The 24,410-nt window shown below is 44.0% G+C and overlaps 1 protein-coding gene across 4 annotated transcripts; it reads right to left on the minus strand.

Annotated features, from left to right (window-relative positions):
• Positions 1–581: 581 nt before the first annotated feature.
• Positions 582–11,830, minus strand: LOC115147648 (uncharacterized). Of its 4 annotated transcripts, XM_029689934.1 has the most exons (4): positions 11,693–11,830; positions 7,458–7,633; positions 6,770–6,936; positions 582–3,481 (listed from the first exon to the last, which is right to left on the minus strand). In XM_029689934.1, the coding sequence occupies exon 4, from the start codon at positions 3,274–3,276 to the stop codon at positions 1,942–1,944; it is 1,335 nt and encodes a 444-aa protein (XP_029545794.1). In that variant the 5' UTR covers positions 3,277–3,481; positions 6,770–6,936; positions 7,458–7,633; positions 11,693–11,830; the 3' UTR covers positions 582–1,941. The 4 variants fall into 4 exon arrangements, 3 of the variants coding, with proteins under 3 accessions (XP_029545794.1, XP_029545793.1, XP_029545795.1); XM_029689933.1 differs by lacking the exon at positions 6,770–6,936; XM_029689935.1 differs by lacking the exons at positions 7,458–7,633; positions 11,693–11,830 and having other exon boundaries at positions 6,770–7,442.
• Between the last annotated feature and the right edge of the window lie 12,580 nt (positions 11,831–24,410).

Here is a 24,410-nt window from a genome sequence, read left to right on the forward strand (position 1 = left end):
AATCAAAGTCCAAGTATACAGATTTGACGATATTCTTGCAGAAAAATGGAATATAAATCTCCTTCACGATTTTCCCAAATGTACATTGGGACTTCATACTAAAAGTCTTGAGGGCCAGGACAAACTGTAATCCGTGACTACATTTTATTTTGACAACCTTTAGAAACTTCAGCTAACTTTAGCCATCACTAGCTAAAAATCAATGGAAGTGATGGGGACATGTGAGCATGTTTAAGAAAATGATGTCCAAATGCCCTGAAATCAACTCTATGGGTTGATGCTACTTAAAGGTGATTTGGCCATTTAAAAAAAATCATGCTCACATGCCCCCATCACTTCCAGTGATTTTTAGCTTGCATTGGCTAAAGTTTGTAATGGACAGTTTTTCCTGGTCCTTAGACTTTCAGGCTGAGGAACCATCTAACATCAAGTTGTAAAATAGTGAATGACTCCTTTAAGGTTTGGGATGGGGTTAAAACAAGAACAAAGGGTGCATAGCACATGGATTGAACACGCAACCCTTGGAGCAGGATCTCAGGCTTACTCACATCCACCATCCCCGTCCACAACCCCCTAGGAAAACCCAAGCCTACTTGATGGTAATGGTGCTCATGGTTGCTCCTAGTGGCAGATTTTCAAGGCATCTCCCGACGTTCTGGGGACCTGGATGGACTTAATTAAAACATTTATTTTTACATTTTTTATGGAAAATGCTTACTTGAATGTAAGCTGAATATTACTTGAATTGAAGCTTTGTTTGATTTGTCTTAATCTCATAGCAATATGTCTTAATTGAACACACAGCTATATGTGTTTTGGCTTGCACCTTAACAGCAGCAGGTAGCCTAGTGGTTAGAGCGTTTGACTTATAACTGAAAGGTTGCAAGATCGAATCCCCGAGCTGACAAGGTAAACATCTGCCCTTGAACAAGACAGTTAACCCACTGTTCCTAGGCTGTTGTTGAAAATAAGAAATTGTTCATAACTGACTTGCCTATTTAAATAAAAAATAATGCCCTACCAAACAGTGTTCATTTTGTCAACAATAACTATGACAAAAAAAATAGTGGTCAACGACCAATTGTTTTCTGACGAAAACTATTAATGAGACAATTATAACAAATTAACCAAATGTCTCCTATCTTAACTTTCATAAAATATTCTGGGCTGTTCTACCAATTGGTCTGAGGAGGTCACAGTCACCTACACGAACCACAATATAGCCAGAGAGAACAAGAACAAGATGTACAATGAAAGGCTATCCTTTCAGACAACAACATTTCCCACCACACCTTCTCTTATCACGCTCTGATAACTATTGTAAAATGTTAAGGTGAGCATTAGATTATGGTTTAAACTATCAAAGGAGGTTCTATCAAAACACTTCTATAAAAGTACTGAAATCAACTCATAAAATGGTACTTTATCCTTTCAAACCCTTCATTCTGGGTTGTACAATCTAAATAATAACTTATCCGTATTCCATAAGTGTAACACTTGTAAAACCATGGCAGTAGAATGGTTTAAATTAAGACCTTCGCTTCATACAGTTACACACATGCTTCATTACACAAGTTCATTTACGGAAATACTATCATGATAATAAAGCTAAAATCTACAGCCAAGGTTATACTTCTATCAACGGGAGTGAATCTATCAAAAAATACACACACATACACAAGGGATTTGTAGCTCAGTGTTTAACCATTGTTTCCATAGCCCTTACCACAATGGTGTAAATATAGATGGTTAACTCAACTTTAAACCTTCTAAACTTGTCAAACATAAACAACCTTCAGTTATTACTCATCGTCTATATCTACAGTGGGAAAGGGAAGCTCATCCAGCATCGGCAGTTCACCATCCTCTTGAGGAGCATTAAACATGATTGCTGCTGAGACCTTATTAGCCAGGGAGCATGCCTTACAGCCTTACAGCATGTTAGATAGCCTTACAGCATGTTAATAATACAATTATGCAGACTAAGCAAAAAACACACGCTGCAGCCCATTGGGCAATTTGAGATCCCCAACTTCCAAACAGGGATTCCAACCAAGTTGTAAGCGTCCATTCTAGTTGTGGGGAATTATTTTTTGCAACAGTGGCAATGTATTCGGCAAGATCAGTCACATTAGATGAGCGACCTGGGACAAAAGTACAACATTCATCGCCAATGATTGCACAAGTGCCCCCTTGAGCTGCCAAAAGATAGTCAAGAGCCTCTCTGTTTTGAAGAGTCAATTCAGCCAATTCTTTTAGTTCCCTATTCAATTGTTCCAGGGCATTTCGAGTAGCATTGCCAATTTTCTCTACGTGTCTAGAGATATCACGAATTTGGTCTAGGGCACCTGCAACTCCATACCCAGGGGAAAACCCGTCAAAGAACCTGGAGGCAGGTACCTGAGTGTGAGTGATGTCAGCAAGAGACCTCTTATCTCTCCTCATTCCAGGAGGTCTGTAGTCTCTAAAGAGAGCCTTCAGATTCTTGTCATCGTTTGGAATGGTTCTCATTGCTGTCACCACAAACCCAACAGTACAAGTACCTCCCCAGTTCAGGGGAAGGTTATAGTAAGCTGTCTTACCACACAACCAGTAGGTACCATTAGGGGCTCCTCTCAGAGTTGTGCTACGTTTGTCAAACCAAATTGTAAACGGTTCCTTATCAACCTGACCATTCTCCTGTATCACCTTTAAATTGCAAGCATTTGATCCATTAATATTCATTGTACAATTACATTTGAATTCACCCAAATAGTGATCTCCATATCCTCTAATACACCAAGGGGCAGTCACCACCCTAGCCACTGAAATGGGCGGGAGTGAGACATTATCAGGCCTCACATAACAGAATATATTGGGTTGATTATATACCTTAACATTGTTGGTCATAGTATTAAAAGGTATTTTTCCTGCCAATGCTATAGTAAAGTTCACCCCTATCGGGACTCCTACAAGGGGGAAGCCTGTCCCTACCTTCACCGGACTCAACCCACACACCCAACAGTCCTTTCCTTTGGATGTCAGGTTGGCAACCATTTGTGCTCTAGATAAGAACAAATTGTCCTCATGGTTGTGAGGGCCCAGCAGGGCTCTCCTTCTACGGTGACCATCTACTTCTGGGCCACTACTCCAGGGCTGTGTTGGCCCCTTTGGCTCAGGACTCATCTGACCCTCTGTCAGGTTTCCTACAAGAAGACAGCCTACTGTTCCTATTAGCATTCCTGTGCTAATGCAGAGGAGGGCCACACGGCACCGCCGGAACTGGCAAGGCCTCATCTTTTCCTGGATCAGGAACTCGTCTGCAGTGCGACACGTGGATCCAGGTATCTCTCTCAGCAACCTTAACCGCAGTGGGGTTGGTCTGAAGAACTTGATATCAACGGGGCTCCTTCCAACTCTTTCTCCTGAAGTCTTTGACCACCACGGAATCACCTGGGTTCAAACAGTGCTCAGCTCCACCTGCTAGGTTCGGCAAAGACACCTTCACCCGTGGGAAAAGAGTCTTAAGAACACTGTTAAGGGGGACACAATTCTCTACAATGTCTTCCTCCATTCCTTGCAGGGACAACCTGTTCTGGGGAAAAGGTGTATTAGTCATTAGTCTAACGGAGTGTCTCTTAAGTCCAACCTAGGGCTACAGTCAACGTTGTCATGACGTTGGCCTCTTTGGGTACAGGGCTATCAGTTGACCCCCTCCCCTTTGTACCATCCCCCCAACCTACCTTCCCCCCAACCCAGGCCCTGTGTGAAAGGGTTGTAAAAACTCTAAGAGGAGTTTTTACACATGTTTCATAGAGAGACAAAGGAAATTCTTCCAACTCATAGAATTGGAGAACCGAGCGACATGTGTGTTCTGGAGAAGATATGGAAGATTGGTGAAGACTCCAGCTACGAACTGGTCCGCTTGGTACAATTTTGTGATACTCAGAAGAGACAATATAGCCATATTACCATAAAACTGTTTATATGATAGCCTCAGCGATGAGACTTGACTTGGTTGTATAAAATGTATTAATAAGGATAAAGCTATTTGTAATACATTGAGATGCTATGTACTGATGTTAATGTGATAGAATTGTATTTCTGTAACCAAGTCTAACTCAGTCATAGGCACACCCCCCAGGGACACAGACAGGACCAGGCGTCATTTGACAAGCCTGTTCTATGGGCACTATAAAACACCCCCTGAGCTACATTTCTGAAGACCAGGCCTCCACTCCATTGCGAGTTGGCCCATAGGTTTGACCATCCAAGTACTCTACTGAAAGTGAACTATACCACGTGGTTAACTTTTACAATCGAGACCGACAGAATAAGAACAAGTCTTTGATATTAATTATTAGTCTGCAGCTAAGTAAATTATATCATCGAACGCGAAGACCAACAAAACATCCATTCTATGACGACCTTAATGAATGTCGCTCTGAAAGATCCATTCTAACCGAGAGAGAGAGAGAGATAGAGAGAACGCGGACAAAACTCTCCATCAGAACAGAACTCTTCAAAAAGGATCCTGACGACACATGAGCGTAAATATATATTGATTGCAATTGTTCCCGAATGAGTGAGCCTTCAATTGTCAATTGTTAATATTAATGAACTCTGTGTAACTTCTCAGCTGACCGTTTATGACCCATTGTCTAACAGACCAGCCATGCTTGTTAGCCATTAGGGCACATTACTATACCAATCCTTTGTGACGATAATTACTCTTTGTATGTTTTCTGTTAATTACTTAGTGTAGTAAATAAAGGATTTTAAGACAATTGATGTATGGATGATTTTAGTAAAGACTGGGTTCGTGCAGATACAACAATTTACGACGTTTGGAATGAGACTGGACTAGAGGTAAAATACGCCATTGAAACTAGAAGATAATCGGCCTATATTATAATATAGGTTAAGTTATATTTGGAAAATTATAACTTTGTAATCTGAATATTTTTCTTGGTGCCCCGATCTCCTAGTTAATTACAATTAAACGATTAATCAGTTTAATCGCGTGATAATAATTACAGGGAGTTAATTGATAAACCTATCTTCAGTTTAATGGTACCCAAAGACACGACAACGTCAATGGCTAGGTCACAGTCATGGTCTTCACCGGCATCTGCTGTAGGGAGAAGTGTTGAAGGGTTAAGAATTGTACTTTTTTTCAGAGTAACATGGGACATTGTCAACAATATGTTCTGATAGTCTAGGAGTCTCGCATGTGTCAAATGAGATGTTTTTTGCCCATGTAAGGTATTGTTAAAGGAGACATTGCCACAATATCAGAACATGCCAAAACAGCCTCAGTAGTAGCCACTACAAATCTCAAACAGGAAACCATTCCACCTGATCACAGTATCCAGTCTTTTAGAATAATAACCAACAGGTCTATATCCCATAATACTGTGTCAAAACTGCTGGCATGAAACCAACCCGTCTCTGATACAAAGGGTTGGAGCGGTTTGGTATGGTCTGGCAAGCCCAAGAAAGGGCTAGATATTAATGTTTGTTTCAATTTTATCAATGCCACCTCAGCCTCATCACTCCAGACCACAACTTCACTCGCCTCCATCTTTCTCCCATTAATACAATCCTGCAGTGGTTGAACTATCTCTGCATAGTCCTTCAACCACGGACAACAGTAACCAGCACACACCCAACAAAGACATCATGTGCTGCTTGGTGACAGGTTCAGGCAAAGCTTTAATTGCCACTAAATCTATCTTTGGAGAGGCTGCGACCCTCAGAAGTAATGTCATGACCCAAATATTTAAAGAAGCTTCGGCATAATTGTATCAAATCAAATTTTATTGGTCACATACACATGGTTAGCAGATGTTAATGCGAGTGCTTGTGCTTGTGCTTGTGCTTCTAGTTACTGCATTACAATGCAGTAATATCTAACAAGTAATAAAACTAATTCACAACAACTACCTTATACACACAAATGTAAAGGGATGAGTAAGAATATGTACATATAAATATATGGATGAGCGATGGCCGTGCGACATAGGCAAGATGCAGTAGATGGTATAGAGCAGCATGTACATATGAGATGAGTAATGTAGGCTATGTAAACATTATTAAAGTGGCGTTATTTAAAGTGACTAGTGATACCTTTATTAAGTCCATTTATTAAAGCGGCCAAACTTTATGACCATTTTCTGCCCATAAAATCAACAATGCACAAGTATCCTCGTGACATATATTTTCTGACTGTGAGCAAACCAACAAATCATCAACATATTGAACCAAAATACTTCCACCAGGGGCAACAAAACCCTCAAGGTTTCGAGCCATTTCTTGGGCAAAGATGGCAGGTGATTCAACATCGCCTTGAGGTCCATGCACATTTTTTTTTACCAAGAAAAGTAAACGAGAACAACTCCTGTGACTCTTCAGACACAGGGATACTGAAGAAAGCATTCACCAAATCAATGACTGAAAAACAACAACTACCTGGAGGCACCTGGGATAAAATAAGCACCAGGGCTGCTCTAGCATGTACAGCATCATTTACAAGTCTAAGGTTTTGCACAAAACGATAATCACCAGATGGTTTTCCTAACAGATAAAATTGGTGTGTTACAGGGCGAATTCGGACAGGGAACCAGAGCGCTTCTTTCAACTAACGCACTATTAATGGCAATGATACCCTTTTCGGCTTCTTTGCTAAGAGGGTACTGAGCTTTATAAGGTCTGTGGGTGCTTTTTGCAATAACGACAACAGGTGCAGCTCCTTTCATGCGTCCAATGTCGGTCTTTGATCCAGCATTACCTCTTTCTCTGCCTCTTCCTCTGCCTCTTCCTCTTCCTCTGCCTCTTCCTCTGCCTCTACACTCTTCCTGAGTGTTGCAAGATTTTCTCCATTCTCTCCTAGCCCCTAGATAACGTTAGTCAATGCTCACTACCTATAGATCAGATGGGCGGTGGTAGACAGAACCCCTAGATAACATTAGAAATTTGGGTATTAAATCAGACACGCACCTCTTTCACACCGGGGCTAGTCCCCTGACAGCTCTCATTCACTCAGTACTTAATACAAATTATATCTATTATTATATCTATTATTATTCAAATTTCAATCCTTAAAACCTTTGTTTAACTTGTTAAAAAGACTTCAGTTTAACACGTAATTTCCAAACTCACACATCCACATTCACTTAAAACAAACACAAACGCCCAAACACACCCAGTATTACTCCATCAGTATCTTCAACGGTTCTCCTGCAGCTACCTCCTATGCATATATAATAACACTTTGCATTATTTACTATTTACCAGTGGCTCTTAGACCACGTAGACACTTCACATAAACGCCTATAGACAACGGGGCTTTTCCTGCCCTCGTCTTTAGCCTTCTCTCTAAGACTATGGTATCTTTCCATTTACTTCATTTTTAAGGTTTAGTTTTAATGGTTTCATTTAAAAAAAAAAAAAAATTTAAATCATTTAAATTGACTTACTGAAAATTCAGTAGATGTGTCCCTCTATTGTTCAGTTATGATATGTCTCCTCCCGGGCAGTTCACAGTCAAGGTATGGTCTGGGCGGGTCCTAGTCGTCTTTTCGTCAGATGAGAAAATCCCTCACGCCTTCCCATAGAATGCGCAGAATCAATCATCCTGTTTGTGATGCCAGAACTGTCATGGGAAATGACCACCAGGTAGTCAAACTTAAATGATTGTTCTTTATTAATATACATCCAGAGAGGTTTCAACAAATTTAACGCACAAAGTACAAGTCTGACAGGAGCTCTGAAGGGGCCATCCCTTCAGTTCTCTACCTCTACCGCCACACAAAACAAGCTACATAGGCTTTATAGGGATTTATAGGTTGATAGGGTTGGTTCCTGCAGGTTACAGGCTATTATTGCACGGGCTGTTCTGCCAATTGGTCTGAGGAGGTCACAGTCACCTGCACAAAGCACAATAGAGTGAGAGAGAACAAGCACAAGATGTACAATGCAAGACTCTTCATCCAACAACATTTCCCACCACCCTTCCTGTATGGTTAATAATGGCTTGCTATGGTATATGAGGCGATAGTGGGCCTAGTTGGACAAGGCTATCTAAGTGTGCCCATAATGCAAGTAAAAGGTCAACATAAATTATTTAATGAAAACAAAATGTAAACTAGACTCATTTTCTCCAGAGTTTTCATCAACTGATAATAACTAACACTAATGAAGGATGAAATGACTAAAATGTGACTAAGATTAAGGTATTTTGAGACTAAAAAAATCTCAAATAAATACTTACAGTTGAAGTCGGAAGTTTGCATACACCTTAGCCAAATACATTAAAACTCAGTTTTTCACAATTTCTGACATTTAATCCTAGTAAAAAGTCCCTGTCTTAGATCAGTTAGGATCACCACTTTAGTTTAAGAATGTGAAATGTCAGAATAATAGTAGAGAGAATGATTCATTTCAGCTTTTATTTCTTTCATCACATTCCCAGTGGGTCAGAAGTTTACATACACTCAATTAGTGTTTGGTAGCATTTCCTTTAATTGTTCCTTGAGCTTCTTGACTCTGTTCATTGAAAACTTAGGATCTTTGCTGTAGCGTGACACTTCCTACGGCTCCCATAGGCTCTCAGAACCCGGGAAAAAGCTGAATGATGTAATTCCAGCCCCTGGCTGAAAAACATTGGCGCCTTTGGTAAGTGGTCTATCAGAGGACAATGAGACTGAGGCGCGTGCACGAGGCGACCCCATGTTTTTATTTTCTCTCTCTTTGTACTAAAACACAGATTCCCGGTCAGAATATTATCACTTTTTTACGAGACAAATGGCATAAAAATTGATTTTAAACAGCGGTTGACATGCTTCGAAGTACGGTAATGGAATATTTAGAATTTTTTTGTCACGAAACGCGTCGGGCGCGTAACCCTTATTTACCCTTCGGATAGTGTCTTGAACGCACGAACAAAACGCCGCTATTTGGATATAACTATGGATTATTTGGGACCAAACCAACATTTGTTATTGAAGTAGAAGTCCTGGGAGTGCATTCTGACGAAGAACAGCAAAGGTAATAACATTTTTCTTATAGTAAATCTGACTTTGGAGAGGGCTAAACTTGATGGGTGTCTAAATAGCTAGCCCTGTGATGCCGGGCTATCTACTTAGAATATTGCAAAATGTGCTTTCACCGAAAAGCTATTTTAAAATCGGACATAGCGAGTGCATAGAGGAGTTCTGTATCTATAGTTCTTAAAATAATTGTTATGTTTTTTGTGAACGTTTATCGTGAGTAATTTAGTAAATTCACCGGAAGTTTGCGGGGGTATGCTAGATCTGAACGTCACATGCTAATGTAAAAAGCTGGTTTTTGATATAAATATGAACTTGATTGAACAAAACATGCATGTATTGTATAACATAATGTCCTAGGGGTGTCATCTGATGAAGATCATCAAAGGTTAGTGCTGCATTTAGCTGTGGTTTTGTTTTTTGTGACATTATATGCTAGCTTGAAAAATGGTTGTTTGATTATTTCTGGCTGGGTACTCTGCTGACATAATCTAATGTTTTGCTTTCGTTGTAAAGCCTTTTTGAAATCGGACAGTGTGGTTAGATTAATGAGAGTCTTGTCTTTAAAATGGTGTAAAATAGTCACTGTTGACTGGCGGGCAGCTCTGGTGATGGTTGACTGGCGGGCAGCTCTGGTGATGGTTGACTGGCGGGCAGCTCTGGTGACTGTTGACTGGCGGGCAGCTCTGGTGACTGTTGACTGGCGGGCAGCTCTGGTGACTGTTGACTGGCGAGGCTGGGCTGACGCACTAGACTCCTGATGCGTGGGGCTGGTATTGGACTTTCCCGCCTGGAGACACGCACCTCCATGCTAGTGCGTCTAGCGGGAAACACCGGACCGAAAGGGCGCACTGGCGATCTTGAGTGCAGGGTTGGCATCACCCCTTCCGGCTCGATGCTCCCCTTGCCCTGGCACCTGCGGGGCGCTGGTACTGGGCGAACTGGGCTGTGCGTCCGTATTCAGGCGTTTGGAAATTGCTCCCAAGGTTGAACCAGACTTGTGGAGGTCTACCATTTTTTTCTGAGATTTTTTGTTCTTCTGAGGTCTCCAGTATTTATGCTGCAGTAGTTTATGTGTCAGGGGGCTAGGGTCAGTCTGTTATATCTGGAGTATTTCTCCTGTCTTATCCGGTGTCCTGTGTGAATTTAAGTATGCTCTCTCTAATTCTCTCTCTCCTTTTCTCTCTTTCTCTCTTTCTTTCTTTCTCTCTCTCAGAGGACCTGAGCCCTAGGACCATGCCTCAGCACTAACTGGCCTGATGACTCCTTGCTGTCCCCAGTCCACCTGGCCGTGCTGCTGCTCCAGTTTCAACTGCTCTGCCTGCGGCTATGGAACCCTGTCCTGTTGACCGGACGTGCTACCTGTCCCAGACCTGCTGTTTTCAACTCTCTAGAGACAGCAGGAGCGGTAGAGGTACTCTGAATGAAAGGCTATGAAAAGCCAACTGAAATTTTCTCCTGAGGTGCTGACCTGTTGCACCCTCGACAACCACTGTGATTATTATTATTTGACCCTGCTGGTCATCTATGAACATCTTGGCCATGTACTGTTATAATCTCCACCCGGTACAGCCAGAAGAGGACTGGCCACCCCTCATAGCCTGGTTCCTCTCTAGGTTTCTTCCTAGGTTTTTGGCCTTTCTCAGGAGTTTTTCCTAGCCACCGTGCTTCTACACCTGCATTGCTTGCTGTTTGGGGTTTTAGGCTGGGTTTCTGTACAGCACTTTGTGACATCAGCTGATGTAAGAAGGGCTTTATAAATACATTTGATTGATTGATTGATTGATTGATTGATTGATTGATTGGCTGATTTATTTTGATATTTCCATGATGTTAAGCAAAGAGGCTCTGAGTTTGAAGGTAGGCCTTGAAATACATCCACAGGTACACCTCCAATCTTACTCAAATGATGTCAGTTAGCCTATCAGAAGCTTCTAAAGCCATGACATCATTTTCTGGAATTTTCAAAGCTGTTTAAAGGCTCAGTCAACTTAGTGTATGTAAACTTCTGACCCACTGGAATTGTGATACAGTGAATTATAAGTGAAATAATCTGTCTGTAAGCAATTGTTGGAAAAATTACTTGTGTCATGCACAAAGTATATGACAGACTTGCCAAAACTATAGTTTGTTAACAAGAAATTTGTGGAGTGGTTGAAAAACGAGTTTTAATGACGCCAACCTAAGTGTATGTAAACTTCCGACTTCAACTGTATGTCAAACAATCTCTGAAACGCGCAAGAAACACGGATGTGCACACACGGACTCTCTCTCTCCTCTCACACACACACACACACACACACACACACACACACACACACACACACACACACACACACACACACACACACACACACGTGAACCAAAATACTCAAAATAAATTTGTGAGATGAAATATAGTGTTTACCCTTATCTGAACAATTGCCACTGCCAAAACGTTGTTCTGTTAGTAGGCTAGTGACAACTCAAACCTTTGTTTGGTTAGTAGAATTTAAATACACAACTATGAGATAAAAATGTAAAAAAACATTTTAAATCTGCAAAGTTGCAAATCTGACAAAGTTTCTTTTGGCTCTAAATGTTGCCATTTAAAGTAGTAACTAGGAGCAGACAGTCTGCAGGTCTGGTTCTTTCTGTTCTTTCCCAGTTGTAAATCCACTCACCTCTCTGAATTTGTGTGAGTGGTTCGTCAGATGAGTTTCTCCTCAGATCTGGAGTCAGTGATGAAGTCTGTCTCTCCCTCCTCTCTGTCTGTCTGCTTCTCTCTACAGCCAGGAATGGTCTTTTATACAGAACAGCTGTGTTTGTGTGTTACATTTCTGTACCTGTGTGTGTGTGTGTGTGTGTGTGTGTGTGTGTGTGTGTGTGTGTGTGTGTGTGTGTGTGTGTGTGTGTGTGTGTGTGTGTGTGTGTGTGTGTGTGTGTGTGTGTGTGTGGCTATCATGGTATTCAACTGCTCAACGTGCTTGTTCCTGTAACACAGAAAAACAACAACAAACCCTGTGTACATGAGGAAGAGGAAAGTTTAGATATTGAGTTTGAAATCGGTGGTGGAAGTTACAGTTGTTTTTTAATTATGACATTAAATAGTTTTGGGGATGGCATCCATAGAAGCATTATACTGTAATCTGATTTTTTACCAGAACATAGTGTAAAATACACATATAAACATTAACCTAAATACAGGCAACATTTATATGTGTTGCAATGAGGAGAGTTGGTATGTACATGGTTTTGGCCAGACTTTTATCTAATCTATTATAGTGAATTCAAAGGGTATTTATGTTTTATTTCATTAGACAATGGGACTCCCAATCACAGCCAGTTGTGATACAGTCTGGATTCAAACCAAGTTGTCTGTAGTGACACGTCTAGCACTGAGATGCAGTGTCTTAGACCATTGCGCCAGTTGTGGTTAACATTTTTCTAACGTTTTTAATCTACTTTTACCCTACCTGGAACACACACACACAGACACACACACACAGACACACACAGACACACACACACACACACACACACACACACACACACACACACACACACACACACACACACAGGAACACACACACACACACACACACACACACACACACACACACACACACACACACACACACACACACACACAGGGACACACACCCACACACACAGGGACACACACCCACACACACAGGGACACACACACACACACACACAGGGACACACACGCACACACAAATACAGGGACACACACCCACAGGGACACACACACACCCACAGGGACACACACACACGTTGATATCATGATCCAAATGCCAGAAGTACAGTATGTGTGTGTGTGTTCGCCTGTGTTCATGTGTTACCTGTACTGATCAGTCCCACATCTCCCCCATTGCGTGCAGAGTTGCAGGCACTGAACTGAGAGGCCTCTCCAAACACAACAACACAAGAAAGGGGGTGGAGGGATATCATGGACAGACAGATGATGTAGATTGTGTAAAGGCTCCCTGCTCTGGATAAAGATCAACAACAACCCAACCAAGTTAAACAAACCCACAGACACACTCTCAACCTGAGAGGGAAAAGGAGAGAAAAGGGGGGACAGATGGAGAGAGAGATAATGTCGACTGATCGTGTACAATTCCCCGCTGTTCTGGTTGCTACATAATTACCTGGTCTTGCGAAAGCAGACTTTTGCTATGTTCAGAGGTAAACTCCATATAAATGTGAATCGATTCTCGAATCACGATGGTCTTGCTATCTCAAATGACAAGGTTTATTCCATCTAAACGTGAATCGATTCTTGAATCACGATACGGTTCTAGAAACATAAATCCCTCTACTTTCATATCACATCAAAAATAATTTCCCAAATGCAAAATGTACACTTTCTGTCCACCACAGGAGGCTGGTGAGGGGAGGATGGGTCATAATAATGTCTGGAATGGAGAAAATGAAGTGGTATCAAGCACATGGAAACCACGTGTTAGATACCACTCCATTCCTTCCTTTCCAGCCATGAGGCCATCCTTCTTCCATTACTAATCAAATCAAATCAAATTGTAATGTTTGCAGAATACAACAGGTGTGGACCTTACAGGGAAATGCTTACTTACAAGCCCTTAACCTATGATGCAGTTTTAAGAAAAGACCTAAACAATAAGAATAAAAAAGTAAGAAAACAAATAATTAAGAGCAACGGTAAATAACAATAGCGGGGCTATATACAGGGGGTACCGGTACAGAGTCAATGTGGAGGCTATATACAGGGGATACCGGTACAGAGTCAATGTGGAGGCTATATTAAGGGGGGTACCGGTACAGAGTCAATGTGGAGGCTGTATACAGGGGGGTCACCGGTACAGAGTCAATGTGGAGGTTATATACAGGGGGGGGTACCCGCGGTACAGAGTCAATGTATAGGCTATATTACAACAGGGGGTACCGGTACAGAGTCATGTAGGAGGCTATATACAGGGGGGGTCATGCCGGTACCGGTACAGAGTCAATGTGGAGGCTATATACAGGGGGGTACCGGTACAGAGTCAATGTGGAGGCTATATACAGTGGGGTACCGGGTACCGAGTCAATGTGGAGGCTATATACAGGGGGGTACCGGTACAGAGTCAATGTGGAGGCTATATAAAGTGGGATACCGGTACAGAGTCAATGTGGAGGCTATATACAGGGGTACCGGTACAGAGTCAATGTGGAGGCTATATACAGTGGGTACGGTACAGAGCAATGTGGAGGCTATATACAGTGACTCTGTACCGGTACAGAGTCAATGTGGAGGCTATATACAGTGGGTACCGGTACAGAGTCAATGTGGAGGCTATATACAGTGGGTACCGGTACAGAGTCAATGTGGAGGCTATATACAGGGGGGTACCGGTACAGAGTCAATGTGGAGGCTATATACAGGGGGTTACCGGTACAGAGTCAATGTGGAGGCTATATACAGGGGGTACCGGTACAGAGTCAATGTGGAGGCTATATACAGGGGGTACCGGTACAGAGTCAATGTGGAGGCTATATACAGGGGTACCGGGACAGAGTCATGTTAGGCTAATACAGGGGGTACCGGTACAGAGTCAATGTGGAGGCTATATACAGTGGGTACCGGTACAGAGTCAATGTGGAGGCTATATACAGGGGGTACCGGTAGAGAGTCAATGTGGAGGCAATATACAGGGGATACCGGTACAGAGTCAATGTAGAGGCTATATGCAGGGGATACCGGTACAGAGTCAATGTGTCAAAGTGGAGGCTATATACAGGGGGTACCGGTACAGAGTCATGTGGAGGCTATATACAGGGGGTACCGGTACAGAGTCAATGTGGAGGCTATATACAGGGGGTACCGGTACAGAGTCAATGTGGAGGCTATATACAGGGGGTACCGGTACAGAGTCAATGTGGAGGCTATATACAGGGGGTACCGGTACAGAGTCAATGTGGAGGCTATATACAGGGGTACCGGTACAGAGTCAATGTGGAGCCTATATACAGGGGGTACCGGTACAGAGTCAATGTGGAGGCTATATACAGTGGGTACCGGTACAGAGTCAATGTGGAGGCTATATACAGGGGGTACCGGTAGAGAGTCAATGTGGAGGCAATATACAGAGGATACCGGTACAGAGTCAATGTGGAGGCTATACACAGGGGGGTACCGGTACAGAGTCAATGTGGAGGCAATATACAGGGGGTACCGGTACAGAGTCAATGTGGAGGCTATATACAGGGGATACCGGTACAGAGTCAATGTAGAGGCTATATGCAGGGGATACCGGTACAGAGTCAATGTGTCAAAGTGGAGGCTATATACAGGGGGTACCGGTACAGAGTCAATGTGGAGACTATATACAGGGGATACCGGTACAGAGTCAATGTAGAGGCTATATACAGGGGATACCGGTACAGAGTCAATGTGTCAAAGTGGAGGCTATATACAGGGGGTACCGGTACAGAGTCAATGTGGAGGCTATATATAGGGGATACCGGTACAGAGTCAGTGTGGAGGTTATATACAGGGGGTACCGGTACAGAGTCAATGTGGAGGCTATATACAGGGGGTACCGGTAGAGAGTCAATGTGGAGGCTATATACAGGGGGTACTGGTACAGAGTCAATGTAGAGGCTATATACAGGGGATACCGGTACAGAGTCAATGTAGAGGCTATATACAGGGGATACCGGTACAGAGTCAATGTCGAGGCTATATACAGGGGATACCGGTAAAGAGTCAATGTAGAGGCTATATACAGGGGATACCGGTACAGAGTCAATGTAGAGGCTATATACAGGGGGTACCGGTAAAGAGTCAATGTAGAGGCTATATACAGGGGATACCGGTACAGAGTCAATGTAGAGGCTATATACAGGGGATACCGGTACAGAGTCAATGTAGAGGCTATATACAGGGGATACCGGTACAGAGTCAATGTGTCAATGTGGAGGCTATATACAGGGGATACCGGTACAGAGTCAATGTAGAGGCTATATACAGGGGATACCGGTACAGAGTCAATGTAGAGGCTATATACAGGGGATACCGGTACAGAGTCAATGTAGAGGCTATATACAGGGGATACCAGTACAGAGTCAATGTGTCAATGTGGAGGCTATATACAGGGGATACCGGTACAGAGTCAATGTAGAGGCTATATACAGGGGATACCGGTACAGAGTCAATGTAGAGGCTATATACAGGGGATACCGGTACAGAGTCAATGTAGAGGCTATATACAGGGGATACCGGTACAGAGTCAATGTGTCAATGTGGAGGCTATATACAGGGGGTACCGGTACAGAGTCAATGTGGAGGCTATATAGAGGGGATACCGGTACAGAGTCAATGTAGAGGCTATATACAGGGGTACCGGTACAGAGTTAATGTGGAGGCTATATTCAGGGGTACCGGTACAGAGTCAATGTGGAGGCTATATACAGGGGTACCGGTACAGAGTCAATGTAGAGGCTATATACAGGGGATACCGGTACAGAGTCAATATGTCAATGTGGAGGCTATATACAGGGGATACCGGTACAGAGTCAATGTGAAGTCTATATAGAGGGGATACCGGTACAGAGTCAATGTAGAGGCTATATACAGGGGTACCGGTACAGAGTCAATGTAGAGGCTATATACAGGGGATACCGGTACAGAGTCAATGTGTCAATGTGGAGGCTATATACAGGGGATACCGGTACAGAGTCAATGTAGAGGCTATATACAGGGGATACCGGTACAGAGTCAATGTAGAGGCTATATACAGGGGATACCAGTACAGAGTCAATGTGTCAATGTGGAGGCTATATACAGGGGATACCGGTACAGAGTCAATGTAGAGGCTATATACAGGGGATACCGGTACAGAGTCAATGTAGAGGCTATATGCAGGGGATACCGGTACAGAGTCAATGTGTCAAAGTGGAGGCTATATACAGGGGGTACCGGTACAGAGTCAATGTGGAGGCTATATACAGGGGGTACCGGTACAGAGTCAATGTGGAGGCTATATACAGGGGGTACCGGTACAGAGTCAATGTGGAGGCTATATACAGGGGGTACCGGTACAGAGTCAATGTGGAGGCTATATACAGGGGGTACCGGTACAGAGTCAATGTGGAGGCTATATACAGGGGTACAGGTACAGAGTCAATGTGGAGCCTATATACAGGGGGTACCGGTACAGAGTCAATGTGGAGGCTATATACAGTGGGTACCGGTACAGAGTCAATGTGGAGGCTATATACAGGGGGTACCGGTAGAGAGTCAATGTGGAGGCAATATACAGAGGATACCGGTACAGAGTCAATGTGGAGGCTATACACAGGGGGTACCGGTACAGAGTCAATGTGGAGGCTATATACAGTGGGTACCGGTACAGAGTCAATGTGGAGGCTATATACAGGGGGTACCGGTAGAGAGTCAATGTGGAGGCAATATACAGAGGATACCGGTACAGAGTCAATGTGGAGGCTATACACAGGGGGTACCGGTACAGAGTCAATGTGGAGGCAATATACAGGGGGTACCGGTACAGAGTCAATGTGGAGGCTATATACAGGGGATACCGGTACAGAGTCAATGTAGAGGCTATATGCAGGGGATACCGGTACAGAGTCAATGTGTCAAAGTGGAGGCTATATACAGGGGGTACCGGTACAGAGTCAATGTGGAGACTATATACAGGGGATACCGGTACAGAGTCAATGTAGAGGCTATATACAGGGGATACCGGTACAGAGTCAATGTGTCAAAGTGGAGGCTATATACAGGGGGTACCGGTACAGAGTCAATGTGGAGGCTATATATAGGGGATACCGGTACAGAGTCAGTGTGGAGGTTATATACAGGGGGTACCGGTACAGAGTCAATGTGGAGGCTATATACAGGGGGTACCGGTAGAGAGTCAATGTGGAGGCTATATACAGGGGGTACTGGTACAGAGTCAATGTAGAGGCTATATACAGGGGATACCGGTACAGAGTCAATGTAGAGGCTATATACAGGGGATACCGGTACAGAGTCAATGTCGAGGCTATATACAGGGGATACCGGTAAAGAGTCAATGTAGAGGCTATATACAGGGGATACCGGTACAGAGTCAATGTAGAGGCTATATACAGGGGGTACCGGTAAAGAGTCAATGTAGAGGCTATATACAGGGGATACCGGTACAGAGTCAATGTAGAGGCTATATACAGGGGATACCGGTACAGAGTCAATGTAGAGGCTATATACAGGGGATACCGGTACAGAGTCAATGTGTCAATGTGGAGGCTATATACAGGGGATACCGGTACAGAGTCAATGTAGAGGCTATATACAGGGGATACCGGTACAGAGTCAATGTAGAGGCTATATACAGGGGATACCGGTACAGAGTCAATGTAGAGGCTATATACAGGGGATACCAGTACAGAGTCAATGTGTCAATGTGGAGGCTATATACAGGGGATACCGGTACAGAGTCAATGTAGAGGCTATATACAGGGGATACCGGTACAGAGTCAATGTAGAGGCTATATACAGGGGATACCGGTACAGAGTCAATGTAGAGGCTATATACAGGGGATACCGGTACAGAGTCAATGTGTCAATGTGGAGGCTATATACAGGGGGTACCGGTACAGAGTCAATGTGGAGGCTATATAGAGGGGATACCGGTACAGAGTCAATGTAGAGGCTATATACAGGGGTACCGGTACAGAGTTAATGTGGAGGCTATATTCAGGGGTACCGGTACAGAGTCAATGTGGAGGCTATATACAGGGGGTACCGGTACAGAGTCAATGTAGAGGCTATATACAGGGGATACCGGTACAGAGTCAATATGTCAATGTGGAGGCTATATACAGGGGATACCGGTACAGAGTCAATGTGAAGTCTATATAGAGGGGATACCGGTACAGAGTCAATGTAGAGGCTATATACAGGGGTACCGGTACAGAGTCAATGTAGAGGCTATATACAGGGGATACCGGTACAGAGTCAATGTGTCAATGTGGAGGCTATATACAGGGGATACCGGTACAGAGTCAATGTAGAGGCTATATACAGGGGATACCGGTACAGAGTCAATGTAGAGGCTATATACAGGGGATACCAGTACAGAGTCAATGTGTCAATGTGGAGGCTATATACAGGGGATACCGGTACAGAGTCAATGTAGAGGCTATATACAGGGGATACCGGTACAGAGTCAATGTAGAGGCTATATACAGGGGTACCGGTACAGAGTCAATGTGTCAAAGTGGAGGCTATATACAGGGGGTACCGGTACAGAGTCAATGTGGAGGCTATATACAGGGGGTACCGGTACAGAGTCAATGTGGAGGCTATATACAGGGGGTACCGGTACAGAGTCAATGTGGAGGCTATATACAGGGGGTACCGGTACAGAGTCAATGTGGAGGCTATATACAGGGGGTACCGGTACAGAGTCAATGTGGAGGCTATATACAGGGGTACCGGTACAGAGTCAATGTGGAGCCTATATACAGGGGGTACCGGTACAGAGTCAATGTGGAGGCTATATACAGTGGGTACCGGTACAGAGTCAATGTGGAGGCTATATACAGGGGGTACCGGTAGAGAGTCAATGTGGAGGCAATATACAGAGGATACCGGTACAGAGTCAATGTGGAGGCTATACACAGGGGGTACCGGTACAGAGTCAATGTGGAGGCAATATACAGGGGGTACCGGTACAGAGTCAATGTGGAGGCTATATACAGGGGATACCGGTACAGAGTCAATGTAGAGGCTATATGCAGGGGATACCGGTACAGAGTCAATGTGTCAAAGTGGAGGCTATATACAGGGGGTACCGGTACAGAGTCAATGTGGAGACTATATACAGGGGATACCGGTACAGAGTCAATGTAGAGGCTATATACAGGGGATACCGGTACAGAGTCAATGTGTCAAAGTGGAGGCTATATACAGGGGGTACCGGTACAGAGTCAATGTGGAGGCTATATATAGGGGATACCGGTACAGAGTCAGTGTGGAGGTTATATACAGGGGGTACCGGTACAGAGTCAATGTGGAGGCTATATACAGGGGGTACCGGTAGAGAGTCAATGTGGAGGCTATATACAGGGGGTACTGGTACAGAGTCAATGTAGAGGCTATATACAGGGGATACCGGTACAGAGTCAATGTAGAGGCTATATACAGGGGATACCGGTACAGAGTCAATGTCGAGGCTATATACAGGGGATACCGGTAAAGAGTCAATGTAGAGGCTATATACAGGGGATACCGGTACAGAGTCAATGTAGAGGCTATATACAGGGGGTACCGGTAAAGAGTCAATGTAGAGGCTATATACAGGGGATACCGGTACAGAGTCAATGTAGAGGCTATATACAGGGGATACCGGTACAGAGTCAATGTAGAGGCTATATACAGGGGATACCGGTACAGAGTCAATGTGTCAATGTGGAGGCTATATACAGGGGATACCGGTACAGAGTCAATGTAGAGGCTATATACAGGGGATACCGGTACAGAGTCAATGTAGAGGCTATATACAGGGGATACCGGTACAGAGTCAATGTAGAGGCTATATACAGGGGATACCAGTACAGAGTCAATGTGTCAATGTGGAGGCTATATACAGGGGATACCGGTACAGAGTCAATGTAGAGGCTATATACAGGGGATACCGGTACAGAGTCAATGTAGAGGCTATATACAGGGGATACCGGTACAGAGTCAATGTAGAGGCTATATACAGGGGATACCGGTACAGAGTCAATGTGTCAATGTGGAGGCTATATACAGGGGGTACCGGTACAGAGTCAATGTGGAGGCTATATAGAGGGGATACCGGTACAGAGTCAATGTAGAGGATATATACAGGGGTACCGGTACAGAGTTAATGTGGAGGCTATATTCAGGGGTACCGGTACAGAGTCAATGTGGAGGCTATATACAGGGGTACCGGTACAGAGTCAATGTAGAGGCTATATACAGGGGATACCGGTACAGAGTCAATATGTCAATGTGGAGGCTATATACAGGGGATACCGGTACAGAGTCAATGTGAAGTCTATATAGAGGGGATACCGGTACAGAGTCAATGTAGAGGCTATATACAGGGGTACCGGTACAGAGTCAATGTAGAGGCTATATACAGGGGATACCGGTACAGAGTCAATGTGTCAATGTGGAGGCTATATACAGGGGATACCGGTACAGAGTCAATGTAGAGGCTATATACAGGGGATACCGGTACAGAGTCAATGTAGAGGCTATATACAGGGGATACCAGTACAGAGTCAATGTGTCAATGTGGAGGCTATATACAGGGGATACCGGTACAGAGTCAATGTAGAGGCTATATACAGGGGATACCGGTACAGAGTCAATGTAGAGGCTATATACAGGGGATACCGGTACAGAGTCAATGTGGAGGCTATATACAGGGGGTACCGGTACAGAGTCAATGTGGAGGCTATATAGAGGGGATACCGGTACAGAGTCAATGTAGAGGCTATATACAGGGGTACCGGTACAGAGTTAATGTGGAGGCTATATTCAGGGGTACCGGTACAGAGTCAATGTGGAGGCTATATACAGGGGGTACCGGTACAGAGTCAATGTAGAGGCTATATACAGGGGATACCGGTACAGAGTCAATATGTCAATGTGGAGGCTATATACAGGGGATACCGGTACAGAGTCAATGTGTCAATGTGGAGGCTATATACAGGGGGTACCGGTACAGAGTCAATGTGGAGTCTATATAGAGGGGATACCGGTACAGAGTCAATGTAGAGGCTATATACAGGGGTACCGGTACAGAGTCAATGTGGAGGCCATATACAGGGGGTACCGGTACAGAGTCAATGTAAAGGCTATATACAGGGGGTACTGGTACAGAGTTAACGTGGAGGCTATATACAGGGGATACCAGTACAGAGTCAACGTAGAGGCTATATACAGGGGGTACTGGTACAGAGTCAACGTGGAGGCTATATACAGTGGGTACTAGTACAGAGTCAATGTGGAGGCTGTATACAGGGGATACTGGTACAGAGTCAATGTGGAGGCTGTATACAGGGGATACTGGTACAGAGTCAATGTGGAGGCTATATACAGTGGGTACTGGTACAGAGTCAATGTGGAGGCTGTATACAGGGGATACTGGTACAGAGTCAATGTCGAGGCTATATACAGGGGGTACCGGTACAGAGTCAATGTGGAGGCTGTATACAGGGGATACTGGTACAGAGTCAGTGTGTCAATGTGCGTGGGCACTGGTGTCGAGGTAATTGAGATACTTATGTACATGCAGGTAGGGTTGTTAAAATGGCTATGCATAGATGGGGGGGGGGGGGTAATGCAAATAGTCTGGGTAGCCATTTGACTAGATATTCGGGAGTCTTATGGCTTGGGGGTAGAAGCTGTTTAGAAGCCCCTTGGACCTAGACTTGGAGCTCCGTTACCGCTTGCCGTGTAGTAGCAGAGAGAACAGTCTATGACTAGGGTGGCTGGAGTCTTTGACAATTTTTAGGGCCTTCCTCTGACACCGCCTGGTATAGAGGTTCTGGATGGCAGGAAGCTTGGCCCCAGTGATGTACTGGGCCATACGCACTACCCTCTGTAGTGCCTTGTGGTCGGAGGCCGAGCAGTTGCCATACCAGGCAGTGATGCAACCAGTCAGGATGCTCTCGATGGTTGAGTCTTTAATTCACATTAAATAAATAATAACATCTCTATAACTGGTTGAGAAGCCTGATCTAACTGGGGCTGCTATGTGGTGTGCGGATCTATAACCAACCTTGACCTGCCTGGTACCAACTTTGACCTGCCTGGTACGAACATTGAACTGTCTGTACCAACTTTGACCTACCTGGTACCAACTTTGACCTGCCTGGTACGAACATTGAACTGTCTGTACCAACTTTGACCTACCTGGTACCAACTTTGACCTGCCTGGTACCAACATTGACCTGCCTGGTACCAACTTTGACCTGCCTGTACCAACTTTGTGTGTGAGATAAAAGAGGATCTCCCAATTGACGCAGTGGTTGAAGACACTGCATCTCAGTGCTAGAGGCCTCACTACAGACAACCTAGTTTGAATCCAGACTGTATCTCAACCGGCCCGTGATCGGGAGTCCCATAGGGTGGCGCACAATTGGCCCAGCGTCGTCCAAGTTTGGCCGGTTTAAGCCGACATTATAAATAAGAATTTGTTCTTAACTGACTTGCCTAGTTAAATAAAGGTTAAATAAAAACTAAAAAGAAGCAAGCGCCTCGAAGTCCACAATATGGGAAGAAAATGGGAGGGTTTTCCCCTTAGCAGCTATGACTCTACTGTTAGCTACTATATTGAGAAAAAACATACTTACTATGACTGTGATGTGTGGTTGTCTCACCTAGCTATCTTAAGATGAATGCTTTAACTGTAAGTCGCTCTGGATAAGAGCATCTGCTAAATGACCTAAACAGCGGTTCCCAAACTAGGGGTCGCGACCCCATGTTGGGTCTCCTGGTATGAAAATGGGGTTGTGGTAGAATTTCCAAAATCCCCCCATAAATATATGCAAAATGTAATTAAAATATATGTATATAATCTTTGTATCTTAAAATCATTGTATTGTAATTAACGTTAAAAATCTAAATGAAAATGATTGAAATGTAAAAGATAAAAATTAACCAGAGTGCTTTTCCCTTAGATTGTCAGAACAGGTCACGGAATGATTCAAGTGCAACAGTCAAGTGCGGCTTTTCCAGCTGTCATGTGACCGAATTCTGCAGACAACGCATTCACGGGTCAGTACGGAGGAGTTTAGGTTCCTGACTCGAAGGGAACACCCTGCCGTCTCCCTCAGAGCATTACAACTCATGGCATCCTTCGCCAGTTCATATCTGTGTGAAACTGGATTCAGCAGTGATCCCGTCTGCATTAAAACCAAATATCCATCCAGGTTGGATGACATCAGAGATGAGGTGCACACTGTCGACCACGCCCCCCTGACTTTGAGAACCTTAGACTCAACATGCATCAATCCAAACCCATCTTATTAGTGGGGGTGAGATAAGACACATTACGTCAGAATAATTTGCAATAGGCTGTCATAGCCCCACATTATAAGTATGTGATGGTGAGATGAGATGACAATCAGAAAAACTGTTAGAATATTTTGCAATTGACAGCCATAGCCCCAAATGAAAAATAAACATTGGCTGTTAATTACGTAATTTTTTTCACAAGGTTGGGGTCGAGAGAATTTTCAGACATCAAAATGGGGTCGTGTGCCAAAACTATTTGGGAACCCCTGGACTGAAATGTATATGTAAACATGTAAAGTCAGAGGCAGAGAGAGGAAAGAGAGGACAGCCAGGCTTAGGGTCTCTACTGTTTTAAC

The sequence above is a fragment of the Salmo trutta genome, chromosome 14 (genome assembly GCF_901001165.1).
Source record: "Salmo trutta chromosome 14, fSalTru1.1, whole genome shotgun sequence".
NCBI classification, from domain to species: Eukaryota; Metazoa; Chordata; class Actinopteri; order Salmoniformes; family Salmonidae; genus Salmo; species Salmo trutta.

Coding starts and splice junctions, on each gene's coding strand:
- LOC115147648 (XM_029689933.1), bottom strand. CDS start 3,276: ATGAGGCCTTGCCAGTTCCGGCGGTGCCGTGTGGCCCTCCTCTGCATT.